Raw genomic sequence first — 23,145 nt, 5'->3', positions numbered from 1 at the left:
CCCAAAAAAAAAAAAAAAAAAAAAAAACAACTGGCAACTTTAAAAAAAAATTAAAAGTACACACAACATACACACACACACACACACACACACAAAATTGCTCAATATAGCATAGCCATTATGATTTCAGAGGAATTGTTATTGTAAAAATAGTCAAAATATAATTTTAAGATGGCATTTCAGTGAATAATTATTTCAATTAGATCATCAAAATAGTGTGTGACGGCATGGTGCATGATTACATAACAATCACACATTTTTAACATAATTATACAGTTGCATGTTGAATGACTATTTATTTTTTTATTTTGAAAAAGGAGGAACAATATACATTTTATTTTATATACAATATTTATCGTAACCTCTTGAAAATTAGCAAAGACTTTCCTGCCAAAAGTGTGTGGATGATTTAATGATAGTATAGGTCTCAGAAACGTGTGTGGTAAATTTGATATAAATGGTTTTTACAGAGCCAATTTCCATGGTCAGTGCCTCTGAGAAACATGTCTCACAACAACAGAGAAAGTTAGGATTGAAAATGAAAATCCGAAAAGTCAAAGAAAATAAAAGCCCTACACTACTCTTCACAGTTTCTGTCAATTATTTATGAGTAAAAGATCTGACAGAAATTGAAATTCAAACCAAATTGAATCCATTTGATTCCGTTTTATTGTTCAAACGTGTGCTTTCCGCAGATTTTCTGTCCTACAGGCTTTGAACTACAAAGACCATGAGACTCAGCGGCTCGAGTTGAAAGGTGATGACGTCACCATCCGTTCTCGAAGCAGCACAACAAGGAAGTCTCTCAGTCGCCAGTTCAACCAGTTTTTTGGGTTGTTTTTTTACACACACATAGATATATATATGTAGGGTTTTGGGTTTTTTTCACGGAAACGACAGATGTTTTCGTCGTAGCGCAGGTAAAATTCACGTCGTTTTAAGTTGTTCGGGCCTTTCTGCTGTAAGTAGTTCCTGAGCGACAAAACGGTGTCGTTCGTCGCTGTCCAAACATGGCAACTGAAGACACTTTCATTTTTAAGTTGTAAAAATCCCTCCAATTGTGGCGAAGGTGAACTTGAGGCAACAAGTGCGTAGTAAAGAAAAACAACAGTCTTGGCAAAAGTGGCACGTAAGTACATTTAAATGCACATGTAGTGTAGTGTAGGCCATGCTATTATTTTGTACTTTTTCTTGTTCTCTTGCTTATGATTAGGTGTTCGAGTATGTTGTTTATGCTTCGTGGAAGAGAGTAAAAGCTACACATGCTACCTGTCCTGAGTAAAACGAGAAATATCATATCAATAGAGACACTATTAATTTCATGATCAATTTACCTGTCGATCATTTTCTCGATTAAATGTCAAAAAATGTCGATGATGTTTTCAAAATGTCTTGTTTTTGTCCACATACCAAAATGATTCAGTTTAAATGATTTATTTGTAATGTGGAGAAAAGAAATGAAGAAAATATTCACATTTAAGAAGCTGAAATAATCAGAGATCTTGTTTTAATCATGATCAAAATTGTTGACGATTAATTTAGTGATCGATTAATAATCGATCGACAGTTTCAGCTCTAGTTATGAATGATACACCCTTTAGTTGTTACATGTATAGTTGTGTCTCTGTCAATGGTGTTCTAAACAACATGCAATCGTTCTATGAAGCTTGTGTTTATATAATGCATTATAACACACTATGCACATTATATTTCATCACGATTAGGGATGTTGGACTTTTCGGCGATATCCGATATGCCAATACATCAGGATTGGGCCGATAATTTATACTGATATATGTGTGTATATATATGTATGTATATATATGTATATGTATGTGTATATATATATTACAAGGCCAGACACAGGTGTCAGCTCTACACATTTGCTGATAACTAAGCAAAGATCATTTTAAGACATTATAATCACTGTTATACTGTGATAAAACATGATTATAACTCACTGTAAGTGCACACTGAGTGCCTTAAGTAAAGTACTCAGTCATGGGCTGTTATCGCTGTGCCGCTACATGGCGTCATTTTTGTTTCACTTTTCAGAATGTCGCTTGAAAGCCTGGAGGAAAGAACGGTGGAGGTGCTGCAGCTGCCGGACACAGTAGACGAATTATTCCTGCAACTGTACTTTGAGAATAAGCGTCGCTCTGGGGGAGGCCCACTCGTATCTGTTGAGAAAAAGAGTGACTGCGCCATACTGGTGTTTGAAGATGCCGAAGGCAAGTAGAAAACATACAGGACGTATATTTTGTCACAGCCACAAAAAAATCACAATCATATTTAATTTTTCATCTGTTCTGATCTTCTGTTCTGACAGTTGTTGCCCAAGTGCTGTCCAGGCGCCATGTTCTGCATAATATTGAGCTGTGTGTGAGAAAACCTGCCACAAAAGACCAGTGCAGGATCTTGCTTCGCGGCATCAAGCCCAACACTAGCATCGAGATGATTGAGCTTTATGTAGAGAACATGACAGGGTTGAATGTAACAGACTTCACGCTATATCCCTCACCAGGAGGAGATGTCATTCTCATTCACCTCAACCAGCCCTTATCACAAGGTCTTTGAAATGCTTATATTTCCTGTCTTTTGTCATATTTTCTGAAATATTGTAATGGTATTGTTTAATATATATATATATATATATATATATGTATGCATGTCTTCAACTTTACAGATTTCCAAAACCTCAGTGCAAAGATCTCTAAAAGGACACTGAAAGGGGCCAACGTAACACTGGAACAGATTGAGCAAACCGACTCTATTTTACTAGTGAACTTGCATCCGGGCACCACTCCAGACATGCTCATTCTGTACTTTGAGAGCAAGCGAGGTTGCGGTCAGAAGGTGAAGGAGGTTACCATGCTATCTGAGGGCACAGCAAAGGTGTCCTTTGTCAACCATGAATGTAAGTTTTCCCCTATAGAACCTTCAAACATCTCGCTGTGCGTATAGTGTTCTCTAATAATAAAAACTACTGTTATTGTCACAGCTTTAGGCCCGATCCTGGACCAGCAACACACACTGGAAGGTGCTGAGCTAGGAGTAAAGCCGTACTTTGACTTTCTCCAACCAAGAGAAAGAGCAGCATCACCACAGTCTGGAAGTGGAAGCCAAGAAATGACGGAAGTAAACTCTGAGGAGCTGTGTGATCTTCACATGCAGACCAGTCCCCCCATGGTGGCTAACAGCCCGTCTTCTCTGGCACCTACACAGCCTCTTGCTTTCCTTGAGGCAGCAGTGGAAGTTATGGAGAAGCAAACGGAGAATGTGGATACACCGATGAGCCATATTGCTGTTGCTGACCCAGTAAAGTTAACTTTGTTTCGACTCAGCCCGCTTTCACAGGACATTAAAAAGGCTCATCCAGATTTCACCGTTGAAACAAAAGATGACGGTGTGCTCATCGTGGGGACTGACCAACAAATGTTGGAGCAGATAAAACACACCATCTTGGAGTGTCTTGGCAATATGGTTGAAGCTCATTTCACCCTGGAGCCAGAAAACGCTCAGTTCCTTGCAAGGAAAGATGTGCAAGAGCGACTGCTGCAAACCATGAGTCAAAGCAAGTCACCCTCCATGTACTCTGTATCAGATACAAAAATCTCCATAGCATCATTGAGCCACGACTCAGCAGGCCAGACATTTAGCTTTTTGAAATCCCAGATCTGTCACGTCAGCATACCTCTGGAGACAGAATGTGAAAGCATGTTGTATTGCAGAGAGTGGTCCGAGTTCCTGCAGGCGCTGCCCTTCTCCTCTGTCAAGGTGTCGGAACAAGGGAGGAATGTTGATGTGTTGACTCTGAAAGGGATGGAGAGTGAGAGGCGGAATGCAATCAAGCAATTTCTTTACACGCCCATTGAGAAGGAGACTGTGATCCCTATGGATCCAGGAATGCTGACCTACATGCAGACCTACTATCATCAGCTCTTGGCTGACATGGACCAAGTGTCCATTTTCCCTCTGGAGGCAGACGGCAACGCTTGTGGGTTAAAGGTATGTGATGTTTAAGCATAAAATGACTTATATATATACAGCAGGACACAATAAAGTGCCATGTGCTGAGTCTGATTTGATAACACCGAGTGTTGGTGTAGGCGATCAGACAGAAGGAGCGGAGGTGTTCTCGAAGGAGATGAGCCTTTTGTTAGTTTAGCAGCTTAAACTAGCTGCAGCTTGGGTTTGCTTTGTGTGTAGAGATGTTTTGCATGTAAAGTATAGATCAGGTAACAGATACACTATCACTTCCTGACCTTGTAGTCAGACTGACTAACTTGGGAAAGCTGTCGCCCGTTTAAGGTCAAGGTCTTGACTGGCGTTGAATTTATGCGAACTAGTTTTAGGCCAAAAGAGTGTATCCGCCATGCAGAGAAATAATCCCAGCTCCTACTCCAATCAAATACAGTGTACACATGAAGAAGCAGATTGGAGATTGAATGTTTGGTTTTCAAGCTTCAGTTTTTAGCAGTCATTTTTGTTTCATTCGTCGTCATTTTTGTGTCTGTGCCTCATAGATCCATGGCCATGTGACTGCCTGTCAAATGGCTGAGGAGGTGCTGCAAAGTGTGATCTCCTCCGTCTGCACCAAAACGATCACAGTCACCGCTCCAGGACTAACCAGGTTTTTAGATCATGAAGAGTGTAAGAGCATCCTGAGTCAGATGGAGAGAAGGTTCCAGGTGTATGTCAACATTAAGTACACGCCCTGGGAACATCTGCCATATGGGGTAATGTAACCAATGATGTACCTTTTAATATGCAATGTTGTTGGCACATGTCAGTAGCAAAATGTTGTGCTTACAGTAACATTGTACTTTGATTCCAGGACTTTTTTACAATTGCATGGAACATCATAGCCCAGAGGAACTTTCAGAGAGTGTGTGTGGATGATTCTGTACAGGTGGTAAACTCACTTTCAGCGAACACTGATCAAAATGGAGTTGAAGCAAACCTTGAAGACGGTGTGGCCAAGTCAGACCAACTTGATGTCATGGATGTTGTTGGCCTGTCCACAGCAGTGTTACTGCCAATCCTTCATAACCAGGTCTCTGATGGGACGGCTGTTGATGCCTTCCAGTCCTCAGTAGAGGGGAACACAGTCAGCGGTTCATACCCGGGCCTCTGTAGCAATCTGGGAGAGGAAGCCCAGCTCTCTTTGGCCATCCAGTACTCAATGGAGTCAAGCCAGTGGTCCCCAGTGGATGAAGAGGAACAGCTGAAAAAAGCCTTAGAGCTGTCCATGATCCCACATGAAGCCTCTTCTTGTGGCACTGCTGAGAGCCCGCAAGTGAAACAAAGGGAGAACATCCTAGATTCTTTTCAGAAAGCCCTCTTAGCAGCCAGCACCATCCAGCTCGATGTGTTTGCACCCTACCCCTGTGATCTGACTCGAGTGGACATAGCCTTTGGGAAGAGGGTTAGCCAGAATCAGGTGGAGGAGAAAGTTGAGCATTGGAGCCTGAGAAAAATATCTGACTACCACAAGATGTGTTTGGAGGTGATCAAGAGGAAGCATGGAGTGGAAATTCAAGTCGAGGCCACCATACTCACCATTTCAGGATTCAAGGACTTTGTGTATGGCGGCATGTGTGACGTGAAGCTGCTGCTGGAGAATATGGAAAAGTCTGTGTCCAACCAGGAGATCCTGAAGACTGTTCAGTGGGTCACACTTGGTCCAGCCACTTCAGACACGACTCCATACTCGCCAGATGCAATCGTGTTCATTGAGAACAATTGGAGGTTAAAGAAAGATGAGGTTAAAATCATACTCGACAATCAGCTCCACATCATTGACTTTGAAAAAATGCAAGAACGCAACAAAGCCTCTGGGAAATGCGTGAAAATCTCTAGGAGGTTGCTTGATGTGGATAATTTGGAAGAGGACTTGCCAGGTAAATTCAATTGACGTTTGTCTGTATGGAGCCGCTCAGTTGACACTGGGCTTCTTGTTAGCCTTTGTTAGAGGCCATAATGTGGTCTTGGGTGTGTCTTTTCATGTCCTGTGAAATTAAAATTCACAACATTTCAGTGGAGATCATATAAGAACCAACTACTGGATTTGCATATAATTTAGTCAGAGTGAGCAGATTTGACATATCTCGTGTTTCTGGCTACATTATCACACTAAATTTAGTCACTAACTACATCTGAAATTCCCCAAATCTTTGGCTTTTTTACATTACTTCTGGTTGCTGCCATTCGTCACAGCGAGCCATAGTTACATGAGCGTACATTCAGTCATTCATAGTCTACGGCTTTATCCTCCACATGAGGGTTGCGAGGCCATCCTGATGATGCAGTATTTATATCATTCATAATATTTCACAGAATTTCAAAGTAAAAGTGTATGTATGTTATGACATGGAGCGATACATAGTTAAAGTTACACTAAAAAACACATTATTTTTTTTAATTGGATAAATGTAATGAAAATGCTAAATAAACTCATGTATATATAATTTTACATTAAATATAATTCATTTATAATTGTGACACATATAACCTGATGTATTATCATTCAAAAAAAATTTTTTTTACTGTTTATGACAACGGCGAAGAAGCATATTTAGAATTATACCCCTGTTCTATCTATATTTTAGCTCCTTGCTGGCAGCTGTGCCTCGGCCACTTGTGTTTATGTGGTAGAGAAGGTCGTCGGCCAGTACTCATTATAACTTAATAGTAAGTGGTGGGCCGCATAAAATCAAGGTGGGGGGCCACACCGAAAGGCCCTCGGTTGGACTGGATCCTGGTCTTATATTAAAAATTACTCACAAATCTCCCAAAATGCTGGTGCATTTTGCGCCAAAAAGGCAAAAATGACTCCATTGGCAAGATTGGCTCTTTGTTGTTCAATTACTTGAGGTTCAGTTTACTTGATGTTACCTTTGCTTATGTATTGTACTCTTGCAATGGCAGAAAATGTATTCTATTCTGTTCTATGACTGCCCTCTGTCAGCAAAAACTGTAAAAAACGGAGTATATTTTCATCTTTCAGAAGAAGAATACTCTCTGCTGTCAAATCTGCCCGAAGTATCCAAACTCGATCAGGGGTCTGATGAATTCAACACTGTGGTGAAGAACTTCTATGACACCCTCCATCACTCCAACAGCAAGATCCGAATCATAAAGGTTGTGAAAATAATATAAACTAGTAATAATTTAATAATTATTAATTATTAATTAATTATTTTTAAAGGATGCGATGTGTGTTTTGTTGTAACAGTGACGTCTGTCTGTCTGTCTCTCTCTCCAGGTTGAAAAGCTCATGAATCGGCTGCTGTACAGACAGTACAGGTTGAAGAAGGCGAGCATCGTGCAGCACGCCACATATCCAGAAATTGAACGCACTCTATACCATGGCACAAGTGAAGAGAGTGTGAAAGAGATATTTGTTCATGGATTCAACCGAAGCTTCTGTGGAAAGAATGGTTAGTGTTTTATTTATTTTTATTTTTTTTAGAAAACACATAGTTCTTATTCTTTTTGACACTGTCTGACACATTTTTTTCCCCTCTCACAGCCACTGTCTATGGTCAGGGGGTGTATTTTGCTGTCAACGCTGCGCTGTCTGTCGATGATCGGTTTTCGCCCCCAAATGCGAATGGATACAAGTTTGTTTTCGTGTCAAAGGTTCTTACGGGAGACTTCACATTAGGTGACCATGCAATGAAGACCGCCCCGCTGAAGAAAGCCAGTGATATTCCACTGAGATATGACAGTGTGACGGATGACATCACCAAGCCGTCGATGTTTGTCATCTTCAACGATACGCAGGCTTTTCCAGAGTATCTCATTACCTGCCAGAAAATCTTCAAAAACTCTGAGACTTAAGAGTTGTTGTTTTTTTTTGCTTTGGTTAAAGAAGTGATTGCTCCGCTACGGAAGAGTAAAATGAATTCTGAGATGAAATTCTGATTTTTTTGTCAGAATTCTGACTTTAATTTCAGGATTCATGCTGTTTTATTTTATTTTAATACTCTTCCATACTCAGTAAAGGGCTAATGTGCTTTATTGTATAGTTGTTTTTGGATTAAAAATGTCCAAAGTGCTTTGCTTGTGACTGTTCATTTTCTGTACTCTCAGTTCTTCACTTTAGTCTCGGCTGGTTAGGAGAAACTCAAAACAGCTAAACCTGGAAAAAAGAAGAAGTGATTTACATGTTCTCTAACTGTTAACAGTCAAAGAAATGTACATTTTTTTTCTTCTAACTTTGATAATCAATTTACAATTAAAAGTTATTGGGGGAGGTTGTTTTGTTTTTTTTAAAATCAATTTGCACTATCTTTATTGTAAAGTGGAAACAGTGTATATCAATCACACCTGTGGTATATTCTAATGGAATGTATTGTTATTTTTTTAATAAAAAACAAAATGCATTAAGCCATCGTTGTAACTTGTGCACAGAGTAATGGAAAATAAGAAATTGACTTTTGTCCTGTGGAATCGACCGTTTGTGACGTGAACGCCATGTCAAAATTAGGCTTCAATACCTGCGTTGCTGCCTATTCTCTGAACATGTCTGCAACAATAATGAATAATATTATCTGAGCCAGTTGAGAAAAATTACCGAAAACAACAAAGGAAAAAAATTAACACTACTACTATTTTTTTTTTCTATGTGCTAAAGATGTATTATTCAGATAGAAATGTAAATTTTACCACACCTCAGGTCTGTGTTATTTTTTAACCAAGATTTTGCTTTAGATAACAGGTATGGTTTATTAACTCAGAGTCATAAAAGTGTAATAGGACAACAGGCGGAATTTACAGTAGTTTCAGCATATTTCTCTGCAGCAAACTTGTTACAAATGTCTTAATTAAATTAATCAATAATATCCCATTTTCTACGTCTTATAACTGGAAAAACAAACGTGTGGCCTAGTGGTAACTATCATTTGTGTGTGTGTGTGTGTGTGTGTTGGAGGGGGTGCGTCTTGTTTTTGTGGTGGCAGCAACGCGCCTCAGAGCAGTTGTTCTGCCGGAAAAAGGAAAGCCGAAGAAGAAAAGAGATCAACGCAGCCGCAGCACTGCGACAGCTAACAGTTAGCTCTACCGGCTATGGAATCAGTAAACCACAAATTATGATACCTTAAGTGTGAACACCGGAGGGAGGGAAATAAAACTACAAAATCCAATCTGATAACGTGTTTGACATAGGTACGTCGACAAGTTTAATTCATAGTTTGCAAATATATTCACAGGGTACGTTGCAGGCGTTGTGCCATGCTAGCTAACAGTAGCCAGTTGCTAAAATAGCTTGTGCACCGGTTTGTCAATACGTTCGTTTTCCGGCGCGTGTGTCGGTGCTCACTGTGCTCAGATACAACATGATTGGACGATTGGTTATGCTTTTTTTAAAAAAATTAAAGCGAGTAATGTGAAATATCAGACAAACACTAAAGACAACGCTACACATGCTCGATTCGAAAATGGCTAGCGTTCATCAGTGACTTTAAGCATTAACAGTCGCACAATGAAGTCCAATGATAGTGTGTTGTTTTTAAATTTCTGCCCTCTGTGAGACTCCCCTCGGATAAAGGAGGAAACGGGTCCCTTTTCAACTACACTTCATTGCCCCACTCAATTTTGAGGTGTCTATTTGACCATGATCATGTTTTGTTATCCTACAGACACCACCTAATATTGTTGGTTGACATTCAAATCTGTGCTTAATACTGATCCGTCTCAAAGAATTTGTTTAAGTTGATGTCTGTCTCTGACTTATCTTTACTCCTTTAATAATAAGTCGGTTTCACTCAGGATTTATCCTCCACATGAGGGTCACTGTTGCCAATCCCAGCTGACATAGAGCGAAAGGTGGGGTACACTCTGGAGAGGTTGCCAGTCCATCACAAGGCCACATACACAGATCAAACAACCATCCACTCACACATACGGTCAATTTCCAATTTGCCTAATCCCCAAATCTGTATGCTTTTGGACTGTGGGTGGAAACTGGAGAAAAGCTTGTGCTTAAACTCATCAGTGAAAAAGTTTTGAGGAATTGACTTGCGTCTCCTCATCTTTCAGATGCTGTGAGCAGCCATCCAGGATGTATGCTGTGTACAGACAGGCCCACACCCCCACTGCAGTGGAGTTCTCTGTCTACTGCAACTTTATATCCAGTAAGGAGAAGAACTTGGTGGTAGCAGGAACATCTCAACTCTTTGTCTACAGGATTATCCATGATGTGGAGGTAACTATATCTCCCCCATGTCTTGTTGAAACAATTTAAAATATGCGGTGTAAGAATTCCATAAATGATGTGTCAAATGTCTGTCGTTTTTTTTCAGAGTTCATCAAAGTCTGATAAGTCTGCAGGTACGTCTGGACATCAAACCTACTGATGTATTATGTTGTGTAAGTGTCCTCTGGTCCAACACTACTCTGCCATCCTTTCACAGATTCCAAGTCTCGTAAGGAGAAGCTGGAGCAGGTTGCATCCTTTTCTCTTTATGGAAATGTTATGTCCATGGCCAGTGTGCAGCTGGTGGGCGCCAACAGAGATGCGCTTCTTCTCAGTTTCAAAGATGCCAAGGTAATGCTGCAAGCTCTCCACTGACTCTCTGAATTTCTAACCGTCTGAAATTATTTTTCTCACTTCTGGGTGCATTTGTTCCCTCCACAGTTGTCTGTAGTGGAGTATGACCCCGGGACACATGACCTCAAGACCCTGTCTCTTCATTACTTTGAGGAGCCAGAACTCAGAGTATGTAGCAACCAGAACAAGATAACATTCGATATGTATTACATTTCTGCAGATGTTTATATGCTTAAATCAATGAATAATTATTGATTGATTACTCATTTGCACTCTTGTTCAATTTTCAGGATGGCTTTGTACAAAATGTACACATTCCCATCGTCCGTGTAGATCCAGAAAATCGCTGCGCTGTCATGCTTGTTTATGGCACCAAACTTGTGGTGTTGCCATTCAGGAAGGACACGCTAACTGATGAGCAGGAAGGAGGAGTTGGAGAAGGGTATGTTTTCATTTCTTTATCCATGCTGGTTATTGGTGGGAATCTTTTCACCCTAAAAACTCTCTTTTAACACCTTTATCCTGCAGTGCAGAATACAACATTGTCTGTGTGTCTCATCTGCAGGCCTAAATCCAGCTTCCTGCCCAGCTATATCATCGATGTGCGTGAGCTGGACGAGAAGCTGCTGAACATCATTGACATGAAGTTTCTACATGGCTATTATGAGCCCACTCTGCTCATCCTGTTTGAGCCCAATCAGACCTGGCCTGGGTCAGTCCTAACATTTGAGCGCCACATTTCTGTTTTGAGTCTCACCCGCCTGCATTAAGCTTTTAACGTCTTGTTTGTCACTTTGCTAGGCGCGTGGCTGTGCGTCAAGACACTTGTAGCATTGTCGCCATCTCCCTCAACATCATGCAAAAGGTCCATCCTGTCATCTGGTCTCTCAGTAATCTGCCGTTTGACTGTACGCAAGTTATGCCGGTTCCTAAGCCCATCGGTGAGCTCAGCAACTTCTGTACAGCGCATATAAATATCCACTCTATGAGGAAGTGAGTGGTGTGGCAGCTCCTGAGAATTCTGATAATATGTGAAATCTTTTGCAGGTGGTGTGGTGGTGTTTGCTGTGAATTCATTGCTTTATTTGAACCAGAGTGTTCCACCGTATGGAGTTGCTCTCAATTCTCAAACAGTTGGCACCACAGCCTTCCCACTGCGTAAGTACTGAGAAAACACACCCGCATATATATTTCATCCTCAATAACTCCAGATTTGTTGATGCCTGTGTGTTCTGGTTGTGTAGGTGTACAGGATGAAGTGAGGATCACGCTCGACTGTTCGCAGTCAGACTTTATTGCCTACGACAAGATGGTTATCTCTTTAAAAGGAGGAGAAATGTAAGTCTTTGTAATAATAACCAATAACATGCACATGATTGCTTTGGATACTGTATTTATCCACTCTGACTGTTTTCCTGTCGTCCTGCAGTTACGTGCTGACCCTCATCACAGACGGCTTGAGGAGCGTGAGAGCTTTCCACTTTGACAAAGCCGCTGCCAGTGTCCTGACAACCTGTGTAAGTTCAACCTGAGTGTTACCGTGGAGAGTTTGCGGAGAAAATGCAGTTTCTTTGAACCAACAAAGAAAAGCAGGTATATTTTAGTTTGGCGTACAGGTCTAAAGTGCTCTAATGTAGGGGCTGGCCTCAGGAAGGCTGTCACAATCATAAATTGTATATACTGAAAGTAAACGCACATCTTTTTTGTTTTTTTGATTTGTGGAATTACTGTTTTTGACAGGCCTGTTTTAATTCAAAGCTACTCCGTACTAGAATAAAGTATTTTACAATTTACTTAAAGAGTCGCACTGTGGGCTTTCCTCCTGCAGATGGTAACCATGGAGCCCGGCTTCCTTTTCCTTGGTTCTCGCCTGGGAAACTCTCTGCTCCTGAAGTACACAGAGAAACTACAGGAGACGCCACCAGAGGAGGGCAAAGAAAAGCAGGAAAAAGAGAAAGAGAAGGACAAAGACAAACAGGTGTGGTGACTTATAAAACACAACTTTATTTTTACTTATTAAAAAATTACTTTTAAAGCAGGACGTTCTGATATGAGACTTTTTTTAGCAGTGTTTACCAAAGAATTGATTCAATCTGTAATGGTACATTGGGTTTGCACTGGAGGTCGACTGAATTTTCAAAAGCCAATGATAAGGATTGTTTGAAGCATAAAAAACCGGAGAGCCTATAAGGTCCCTGTGAGCTACCAACCCCCGACTCCCTGAGGAATACAACACAGAAATTAAAAATTATCACAATATTCCAGGAAAATGTGTGATTAAAAATAATCATTTTGAAGATATAAAAATGATGTATTTAGTTGGGCAAAATAATTAAGTGTATTTCCATACTTTTCCAATGAGCTGATGTTTATCTTATTAAAGTGCATCTATTACCACAGGATGGCAGCAGCAAAAGCTATTAAATGGCCACACCGATTTATTGGTCGACCTCTAGTTTACGGTAGACGTAAATGTACAACACAGACTAGAGAATGATAGAAACGTTTTTTGGGGGGGAAATGGTCAATAGTCGCAAATTAAGTGTGTATGACATACACTGGACTGCTGAACACATCGTCCTTTCAATCCTTTAAAACCTTTCACACAAATTCCAGGAGGAACCACCGAGCAAAAAGAAACGAGTAGAATCTTCCGCTAACTGGACTGGTATGTGCAAAGTTAACATTTTAATTTATTTTTGGTGTGTGTGTGTGTTTATTATAACTAGATAGGTTTTTTTTGCTTTGACAGATGAGGTGGATGAGATTGAAGTATATGGAAGTGAGGCCCTATCAGGCACTCAGCTGGCCACCTACTCCTTTGAGGTAGGAGCTTTCAAAGCTGTTCTACTGGTTCTGTAAATGCAGTTATTTGTATAAATGTCACAGAGAGATATTTCCTTGTTTTTTTTCCTGTACAGGTTTGTGACAGCATACTCAACATTGGACCGTGTGCAAATTCCTCCATGGGAGAACCTGCTTTCTTGTCAGAGGAGGTACATTCAGTAGTCTGTGTAATGCAGTTAGCTCTGCTGATGCTTTATTGTATAAGAGGTTGCTGACTGTGATTTTCTTTTACCTACAGTTCCAGGGCAACCCTGAGCCTGACCTGGAGGTCGTCGTCTGCTCTGGTTATGGCAAGAACGGTGCACTATCTGTGCTTCAGGTAAACTCTCCTCACTCAGTCAGACTGTTGTTGTTATTTTTAAGCTTAAGTGTGTGCATGATTGTTGTTTCTGCATCGTCCTAATACCTGTGGTCGTGAGGGCCGTCTGCCGCAGGTCCAGTGACGATGCTATAGAGAAGTCTGGGTCTACCAGGGCTGTTTCAGAGATCGACGAAGTAGCCTGTAAAAACCCCAGACACATTGATACACAAACAAAAGCTTGTGCAAATCGCTGCGTGATGTGTTTTTCTTCCCTTATTTTTCTGTCAAAGGCTTTGATTTGTTTCCATTCTATTCTCAGAGAAGCATCCGACCACAAGTGGTCACTACTTTTGAGTTGCCAGGTTGCCATGACATGTGGACGGTCATCTCAAGTGAGGTCAAGGAAGACAAAAAAGTATGGCGTGTCTCTGCTCATCAGTTTAAGGTTTTTACGAATGATGCTTTTTCTTTTATAACTTATTTTGAAACCATTATGTGTTTTTTTTTTTTGTTTGTTTTTTCAGGCTGCTAAAAATGACGAGATAGAGGACGGGGGAACAGAGACAGAAAACAGTGAGGAGGGCGAGGAAGGAGAAAAAAAAAAGGACGAGAAGGAGAAAGAGGAGGAGAGGAAGACAGACCCTCCTCTGGAGGACGATAAAAAGAAGCACGGCTTTCTCATTCTGAGCAGAGAAGATTCTACCATGGTAAAAAGTCACATCCATACACATCTGATCGGATTCACATCATACGTCGTGTGATGTAACTTGGCTGTGTTGTTGTTGTTGCACAGATCCTTCAGACAGGTCAGGAGATCATGGAGCTGGACACCAGTGGTTTTGCCACGCAGGGACCCACCGTGTTCGCTGGAAACATCGGTGACAACAAGTACATCATCCAGGTGTCACCTATGGGTATTCGACTGCTCGAAGGAGGTAAAGTGAAACCAAAGAATTCTGAAACATATCAACTATAATTTGGGGAAAATAGGAGAATGCATAAAATCAAAGAAAACTTCAAACATGATGTTTTTCATTCTGCCTTTCAGTCACACAGCTCCACTTCATCCCCGTGGACCTGGGCTCTCCCATAGTGCATTGCTCCGTGGCTGACCCTTTCGTGGTGATCATGACAGCAGAGGGAATAGTCACCATGTTTGTGCTAAAGATTGACTCGTATATGGGGAAGACGCATCGGCTGGCTCTGCAGAAACCACAGATCCCAGCTGTGAGTAAATCTGTCTTCACTTTACGGGTTCATTGGATAAACACACGCCCTGCTGTGTCCATGCGTATTTGTCACTCATAAGATTTCTTTTTTCCCACAGCAATCGCGTGTCATTACTCTGTGTGCATACCGAGACGTAAGCGGCATGTTCACCACGGAAACCAAAGTCAGTTCCTCCGCCAAAGAAGACAACATCATGAGGAGTCAGTCTGAGGCAGAGACCATCATCCAGGACCTCAGGTAAAAAAAAAATCCCCATCACCTACTGAACAAAACACACAGTTGATAGCGACACCTGGTGTTTATGTACTGCCTTCCCGTGCGTGTGCAGTAACGTAGTGGACGACGAGGAGGAAATGCTGTACGGAGACTCCAGCGCCAACGCAAACTCCACAAAGGACGAAATGAACCGCAACTCTGCGGCAATGTCTGGAGGTGATGGAGCCTCAAGCAAAGCTGAGCCCACACACTGGTGCATGATCATCAGGGAGAGCGGTGTCATGGAGGTAGGGCCAACGTCTGTAGTCATAAGAGTTTTTCGGTAACAGTATAGATACTTACGATGTGTTTCGATGCAGATTTATCAGCTGCCGGACTGGAGGTTGGTCTTCCTGGTGAAGAATTTCCCAGTAGGTCAGAGGGTGTTGGTGGACAGCTCGTCCGGCCAGTCAGCAGCACAGGGGGAGGGCAAGAAGGAGGAGGTCACTCGGCAAGGAGAGATTCCGTTAGTCAAAGAGGTGTCTTTGGTTTCACTTGGCAACAATCACAGCAGACCGTATTTATTGGTGAGTTTCTACTTAATTGTTCTGTAGTGCTTAACTTTTACATGTAAACAAATGTGTTTTGGGCTGAAACAAATACTCTGTTTTGATAATCACTTCATCAGTTTGACTGAAATTGAAGTTTTTCTGACTTTTCCGCTTCTTAAATGTGAATATTTTCTGGTTTCTTTGCTCCATACAACAAAGAAATCATTAAAACTTCATTTCTGGTTTGTGGACAAAACAAAACGATTAGAGAACATCGTCATTTCCAGTGTTTGAAACACATTTTTCACCATTTTCTGACATTGTATGGACCAAAACGGTGACAATAATAATAATAATAATCAAGAAAATAATTGGCAGATTAATAGATTATGAAAATAAATGTGTTACATTCAAACCATTGTCAAATGAGTTCACACAGTGCTGATTGAAATCTTATCAGCTCCACACGAGTCTCTCTGTGTTTAGATGTTATTTAGCCGACGGACAGACGGAGGCAACAGCAACATTGTAAAGTAAAGGGTTTCATAAAAAGAAAATAAAGGGCTTGGACTGAATAAAAACAGGATGTTTCTTTTGTTTTCCAGGTTCATGTGGAACAGGAGCTTCTGATCTATGAAGCGTTCCCGTACGATCAGCAGCAGCCACAAAACAACCTGAAAGTCCGCTTTAAGAAGGTACGAGATACAGTGTATATATGAGGTGATACACCGGTGCTAAACTAAATCAAACCTGGAGTGAATCGTAAAACTGTGTCGCTCCACTCTACACACACAGGTGCCGCACAACATTAACTACAGAGAAAAGAAATCAAAGCTCAAGAAAGATAAGAAGGCAGAGGGCGGAGCCGCAGAGGAGAGCGGAGCTGTGAAAAGTCGGATTACCAGGTTCAGATTCTTTGAGGACATCTCTGGATACTCGGGGGTAATATTTTATATTTCAGGATTTGAGAGGCTACATTTGCATGTTGAAAAGCGCTGATGTTCCTGTTGTGCATCTCGCAGGTGTTCATCTGTGGTCCGTCTCCTCATTGGATGCTGGTCACATCTCGCGGAGCTTTGAGGCTTCACCCCATGACCATCGATGGCTCCATCGAGTCTTTCTCCCCCTTCCACAACATAAACTGCCCTAAAGGCTTCCTGTACTTCAACAAACAGGTAATATTCTCACTCACTCACAATGCTAAATACTTAAAAACTAAAGAAAAAGCTGGTATTCTCTGACTGCAGTTGGCAGGCTCTCCTAAAAGAAAATTAGTCGGTTGTCGAGTTTGAATCACTGGTCGTTAAAATAACATTTTGAGCTCTTTTCACCAGAGCAATGAGGTGAGACACGCTCTGTTCCTCTGTGCAACATATGACCCAAAGTAATCTCTACATCTCGGTTATGCTTTACTCATACTGACACACATTATTATTGCATTTATTGTTTGACTTTCCTAAGGATGGAAACAAAGCACAGTGGAAATTCAGAATTCAGATCACTTATTTTACATTATGTTGAAATGTTTTTATTGATTACATCATTGTCTAAATAATCATAAACATAAACTTGGGCTGCTCCAAATTGTATTAATTGGCTATCAACTATTTTGATAGTTAATTAATCGGTTTGAAGCTTTTTTCATGATTAAAACAAAATTTCTCATTGTTTCCGCTTCTTAAATGTGAATATTTATTTGTTCCAAATAAACAAAGAAATCATTAAAACTCAATCCTTTTGGTTTGTGGACAAAAACAAGACATTTGAGAACATCATCATTTCCACGTTTGACAAACACCGATCAATGTTTTTTAATGTTTTCTGGCATTTTATGGACCAAACGATTACTCGTTGGTTGCAGCTCTATGTTTTTCTTTTCTAAAATTTCTACTGAGACTTAAAAATGCGGAAGTGCTGCCACACTTGCTCAGTATTCCGTTATAATGAGAAACTATCATGTTACTTTGAGATGAGTTGTTTTTACGGTATAATCTGATTTTCATATTAAATGAAAACAAAACGAGGCGTGAGGCTAGAATAATGGCTCGTTTACACATTTTGGTTAAATTCTACTTCAGGCTTGGTTTGAGACATACTCCAGTTATTGGGCACAGTGGATGACATTGTTATCAGTATGCGAACTCTAAGACAGGTTTTACAATGCATGGGGTTATACCGTAGAAAAAACGAATCTGACCTAATTAAGGTAGCGTCGTATTCTTGCCTCGTTTCGTTTGTCTTTAATATGAAAATCATGTTATAACGTGAAAACCTTATCTCGTCATAACGTGATACTGAGCACCCCACTTTTTTGTATGTGTGGCAGCAATATGCTTCTGTATAAAAAAGACAAGAGCAGTTATTGAAATAAATTCCTGTCTATGATATTTCAAAAAATGTGATTGTTATCAATCTGCCTTTGTTCATTTAGACTTTATGCGTTTTACATCAGTGCATTTATTTTGTACGCGTGTGTGTTTTCCCACAGGGTGAGCTGAGGATCAGCGTCCTGCCCACATATCTGTCCTACGATGCCCCCTGGCCAGTCAGGAAAATCCCACTGAGGTGCACGATCCACTACGTCTCTTACCACGTCGAAACCAAGGTGAGGCTCCGCTCCGCTTGCTCGGCTCACGCGTCAACAGAGCGGGGGGGGATCAAAGTAGCAGCGTGACACAAATTTATGCTGAAACACATTTCCCGCGTTCCCACATCTCCAGCGGAATAATGTCATGCAAATTAGTGAAAGCACATCGATCGCGGCTTCTTTGAAAAAAGTTATGGAAGGAATCCATCTCGTCCTGAAGGTTTTCTCACCGCACAGGGGGGGGAAGCAGAATCAGTGAGGGTGACTTTGAAAGGAAAAGAAAGAGTGTGTGACTCTGAGTGTTTCTCTCTCTCTCTCTCAGGTGTACGCTCTGTGCACCAGTGTGAAAGAGCTCTGCACTCGTATCCCCAGGATGACGGGAGAGGAGAAGGAGTTTGAAACCATAGACCGAGGTCAGACACGAACACGGCTCCAACAAACACCCACACATCGTTAGATTCATTCTACATCTACAGTACTGCTGGAACACACTGTGTTACAACCACAAGGTTTTCTGTTACAATTACTTTTTCATAAAGGTGGAGAATCAAAATATAGGCATTCATACAGGTACTACTGGCATCTTTAAATGACTATTTCAACTCTTGACCAACTATTGTAACAATTCATAAAGTAGTGAAAGACACGTTTTGTCATTTTAGTATTTATTTGTGAAGTAGCTTTTATTATTATTATCTAGTTTTACAAATTCTCTTTTAAGTAACACATTTTTAGTTATTTATCTATCAATTTTGCTTCGTTATAAATAAACATTTATTAATGATTAAAGATTGTTTATGAGCTTTTCAGACACTCTTTCAAATAATATTAGTTCCTTTTAGTATTTTAAAGTGACACAATGTAGGAATTCAACCTTCAAATAATATCCCCAAGATTATTTTGATAGTATAATAAATGTCACCCCTGTCCAAGCTTGAGCAGATGTCCAAACTCATCCACATTTGTCTTCCTGTCATGTCTGTGCGCTTGTCCTGCAGATGATCGTTACATTAATCCTCAGCAGGAGAGGTTCTCCATCCAGCTCATCTCTCCAGTCAGCTGGGAGACCATTCCCAACACACGGTAAGAGCTCTTTTCTTTTTGTGATCAATAGAAAGTGTTTGTTTAGTCAGACCTTTGTAATAAAGAGGTCCAAAAGAACGCGTGTCTGCATTGTTTTCTCATTATCTGTGGAGCAGGCTGTCGTGGAGACTGGTGAGAACTGAGGTCATTTATTCAACTTTTGAATAAATTCCACAATTTAGTTTAGGCTCTTGTGACTACTCACACTCATAGGGCTTTCAGATGGACACGGTTCTGGTTCTGGAGTCTGAGAACCTTGGTGCTTTCTGGCGAACCAGCCCGCGTTCACACCAATTTCAATTTAGTGGGAGGATATTACCTGGTCTGCTGGTCTCTGACCCATCACGCTGTCCAAAAGTTCTTACGCTGGGCCTGTATTCCCACGTCCAGCTCTGCTTTTTGCTGTCTCTATATTCTTTCTTGAGTTTTTTGAGTTGATGAATTATTTGATCAGGCGTACGGGTGAACCTAGCCATGGCCATCTCCTCCGTCAGTTCAGCATAATGCTAACTTATCCTTGTATTGGTCTCTAGTTTAATTTAAAACTCTGTTGATGCTCAAATGGACACTAATCATTTGGTTTCCTCTGCCGCATGCCAGTCGCTGCTTTTTCTTTTTTCTTTTTTTAAAGCTAAGACACGCCCACTGGTGATGTCACGGTTCACAGGGAAGAACCAGGTATTTCTTGGTTCCCTTGAGAACCAACTTTTCCCGTTCTGAACATGTTATTTTTTTCAGTCTGAATGCGCCGGCCAGTTCAAATTGGTGTTGTGATCAAGTTACGCTATTAACCTGCACGAGTGACCTCAAATATACATTTGGAATTAAATCTCATATATATAAAGAGGTCAGTGAGGTCAGTGTTAGTGACTGTGTCTGTCTGCACAAGGATCGACCTGGAAGAGTGGGAACATGTGACCTGCATGAAGACGGTGGCACTGAGGAGTCAGGAGACAGTGTCAGGCCTGAAGGGCTACATTGCAGCCGGGACCTGCCTGATGCAGGGGGAGGAGGTGACCTGCAGGGGGCGGGTGAGCAGCACACACACTCTAACACTCTCTCTCACACACACACATTGTGATGAACAGAAGAAGAAAGCTGTGTCATTTATGTTCAAACGATTGTGTGTCTAGATTTTGATCGTGGACGTGATTGAAGTGGTGCCAGAGCCCGGTCAGCCCCTTACCAAGAACAAGTTCAAAGTCCTGTATGAGAAGGAGCAGAAGGGACCAGTGACGGCACTGTGTCACTGCAACGGATACCTGGTCTCCGCCATCGGACAGAAGGTGTCAAACACTGCGTAACAGCAGTCATTATGATCACATAAAAGTGGCTACGTTCAAATTACCAGCCATGTTAAGCAAATCTGATTCATTACTGATTCATAAGTAATGAATCTGTAATGAACCTCAAAGCCCTGAAAAACATCTGATCCAAGCTGCATATGAGTCACTTAAGCCCAGTAATCTGAACATAGCTTAAATTGGGATAGTGTAGAAGTGAAGCAGCATGCAATTTGTTTATTTACACCTGTGATTCTTCTATTGTAACATCAAAATGCTGCTGTCACTCGACCAAAAACTGAAGAGCAACTAACAAAACACTGAAAAAAAAATATATAAATGTATATAAGAACCTCTGTGCTCCTTCAGATCTTCCTGTGGGTCCTGAAGGACAATGACCTGACCGGCATGGCCTTCATCGACACCCAGCTCCACATCCACCAGATGATCAGCATCAAGAACTTCATCCTGGCCGCTGACCTGATGAAGAGCATCTCACTGCTGCGGTACCAGGAGGAGAGTAAGACACTGTCGCTCGTCAGCAGGGTGAGCAACTCGCACTGCACACTCGCTGTACTCGCACAATCAGAGTTAAGATTGGGCGCCTGTCAGAGTCGGGCTGTATCCATGTAAGCCAACACTTAAAAACAAGCAGTTGCTGTTAAGTGCTTTACTATAATCCTGTGGGCTGCTGCACAAAAGGTGTTCATTTAAAGATGTATGACTGGCTTGTGTGTGATGTGAGTCAAGTTAATCTTCCAGAAGCATTTGTGGCAGCTGACGATAAACCTGACGCCATGGTTACTTTTGTCTTGCAATTTAACTGTTTTTTTGTTTTTTTTGTTTTGGCTCCAGGACGCAAAGCCACTGGAGGTTTACAGCATCGAGTTCATGGTGGATAACAACCAGCTTGGATTCTTGGGTAATATTTGTATTTTATTGCCTTTTCTTTTGTGGAAAGAAATTCAATTGAGTTTGCAAAAGAAAGTAACTTTTTTTTAAATTCTGTTTCCTTTCCAGTGACGGATCGAGACAAGAACATCTATGTCTATATGTATTTACCTGAAGGTAACTACCTGCATATTAGAGATAAAGAAAGTAGCATTAAAATCACCAAACTCAACAGAATAAATATAACAGAGGGAGGATTTTTAACTGCAGTTTTAATATACATTTAAATCAAACAAGAGGCAAACAAAAAGCTAATGTAAGTGCTCCTTCTAAACCAAAGAATGATACACTAATGTCCAGATGCTGCTGGGGCTGCATATTCACTCATGAGTCAACTCAGTGTCAAGTGTATGTTGTAACCTGGGGTCTGTGTGCAGCTAAAGAGAGCTTTGGAGGACTGCGTCTGCTGAGACGAGCCGACTTTAACGCCGGCGCTCACATAAACTCTCTGTGGCGGATGCCGTGCAGAGGAGCACTGGACGCTGGCAGCAAGAAGTCCCTGACCTGGGACAACAAGCACATCACCTGGTTCGGTAAGCTGCCTTAAATTTGACAGATTTTCTGTCACAATTATGATGAACGAATTAAGTGCACTTGATGATATTATTGCGATAATAGTTAATAAGTAAAGGAAACGGAGGACTCCTTCACTCGCGCCTTCCTTTCCCAAGTGTCGTGGGGAACTCTGGTGGCCTTCACCTACCAGAAAGGATCAACATTTTATAGAAGAAGTTATTATTTTAATTCAATTATAAACCTACAGTATTTACACAAAAAATACCAAAAGACCTACTAAAGACCTGAATGTTTCTACAGCAACCCTTGATGGAGGCGTTGGCTTGCTCCTCCCCATGCAGGAGAAGACATACCGACGACTGCTGATGTTACAGAACGCCCTGACCATCATGCTGCCTCATCACGCCGGTCTTAACCCAAAGGCCTTCAGGTTCACATCCGTACTTTATTGTCACATAACGAGAGAAGCTGGACTAGAGTAACAGATGTGTTATTTTTTATATATATGTATATATATATATATATATATATATATATACATATACAGTATATATATGATGGGTAATTACTGCGTTTGTGTGTCCAGAATGCTGCACAGCGACAGGCGTGGCCTGCAGAACGCCGTGAGAAACATCCTGGACGGAGAACTCCTCAACAAGTACTTGTACCTCAGCACCATGGAGCGCAGTGAGCTCGCCAAGAAGATAGGAACCACTCAGGACATAGTGAGTTCTCACACACACACGGATAAAAAAAGTTAAAAGCAAGTTAAGCCCTGTGATGTCATCGCGTCCGTGTTTTCCCTCCAGGTTCTGGATGACCTTCTGGAGATCGACAGAGTAACAGCTCATTTCTGAGCCACATTCCTTCCTCCTCCACCACCACGTCTCTTCCACTGACTGCTGTTTTCTATCCAGTGTAAGCAATGTTTTGTACGGTCGTCTCTGTGAAAACCTTATTTCGTTTTTTCTTACATGTCAGACAAAAACAGAGGGCAGTTGTGTTTTCTTAGATTATTTTGTATTAAAAACAAGGAAAAGTAATTA

The 23,145-nt window shown here is 41.2% G+C and overlaps 2 protein-coding genes across 2 annotated transcripts; both read left to right on the top strand.

Annotated features, from left to right (window-relative positions):
• The first annotated feature begins 843 nt into the window (after window positions 1-843).
• parp10 (poly(ADP-ribose) polymerase family member 10) lies at window positions 844-8,394 on the top strand. Its single transcript, XM_044053059.1, has 10 exons — window positions 844-1,129; window positions 2,056-2,231; window positions 2,330-2,569; window positions 2,687-2,917; window positions 3,002-4,008; window positions 4,527-4,739; window positions 4,838-5,903; window positions 7,010-7,143; window positions 7,268-7,442; window positions 7,535-8,394. Exons 2-10 carry the CDS (start codon window positions 2,057-2,059, stop codon window positions 7,843-7,845), a joined length of 3,552 nt encoding a protein of 1,183 aa, XP_043908994.1. The 5' UTR covers window positions 844-1,129; window position 2,056; the 3' UTR covers window positions 7,846-8,394.
• A 611-nt stretch (window positions 8,395-9,005) lies between these two features.
• On the top strand, window positions 9,006-23,130 carry cpsf1 (cleavage and polyadenylation specific factor 1). The gene is made up of 38 exons (XM_044053372.1): window positions 9,006-9,171; window positions 10,045-10,210; window positions 10,308-10,335; window positions 10,419-10,552; window positions 10,643-10,723; window positions 10,846-10,997; window positions 11,121-11,267; window positions 11,357-11,496; window positions 11,603-11,713; window positions 11,800-11,893; window positions 11,985-12,072; window positions 12,384-12,533; window positions 13,172-13,223; window positions 13,308-13,381; window positions 13,477-13,551; window positions 13,641-13,721; window positions 14,023-14,118; window positions 14,228-14,410; window positions 14,497-14,638; window positions 14,752-14,930; window positions 15,031-15,170; window positions 15,262-15,436; window positions 15,509-15,715; window positions 16,285-16,374; window positions 16,475-16,621; window positions 16,702-16,854; window positions 18,168-18,284; window positions 18,589-18,679; window positions 19,265-19,349; window positions 20,239-20,380; window positions 20,483-20,635; window positions 21,002-21,178; window positions 21,488-21,554; window positions 21,653-21,700; window positions 21,961-22,116; window positions 22,400-22,529; window positions 22,686-22,824; window positions 22,909-23,130. The coding sequence occupies exons 2-38, from the start codon at window positions 10,067-10,069 to the stop codon at window positions 22,954-22,956; spliced, it is 4,416 nt and encodes a 1,471-aa protein (XP_043909307.1). The 5' UTR covers window positions 9,006-9,171; window positions 10,045-10,066; the 3' UTR covers window positions 22,957-23,130.
• Window positions 23,131-23,145: the final 15 nt, after the last annotated feature.

This window comes from Solea senegalensis, linkage group LG20, assembly GCF_019176455.1.
Source record: "Solea senegalensis isolate Sse05_10M linkage group LG20, IFAPA_SoseM_1, whole genome shotgun sequence".
NCBI classification, from domain to species: domain Eukaryota; kingdom Metazoa; phylum Chordata; class Actinopteri; order Pleuronectiformes; family Soleidae; genus Solea; species Solea senegalensis.
Note: the sequence above shows the minus strand (reverse complement) of the source record. Positions and strands in the feature narration are given on the sequence as shown.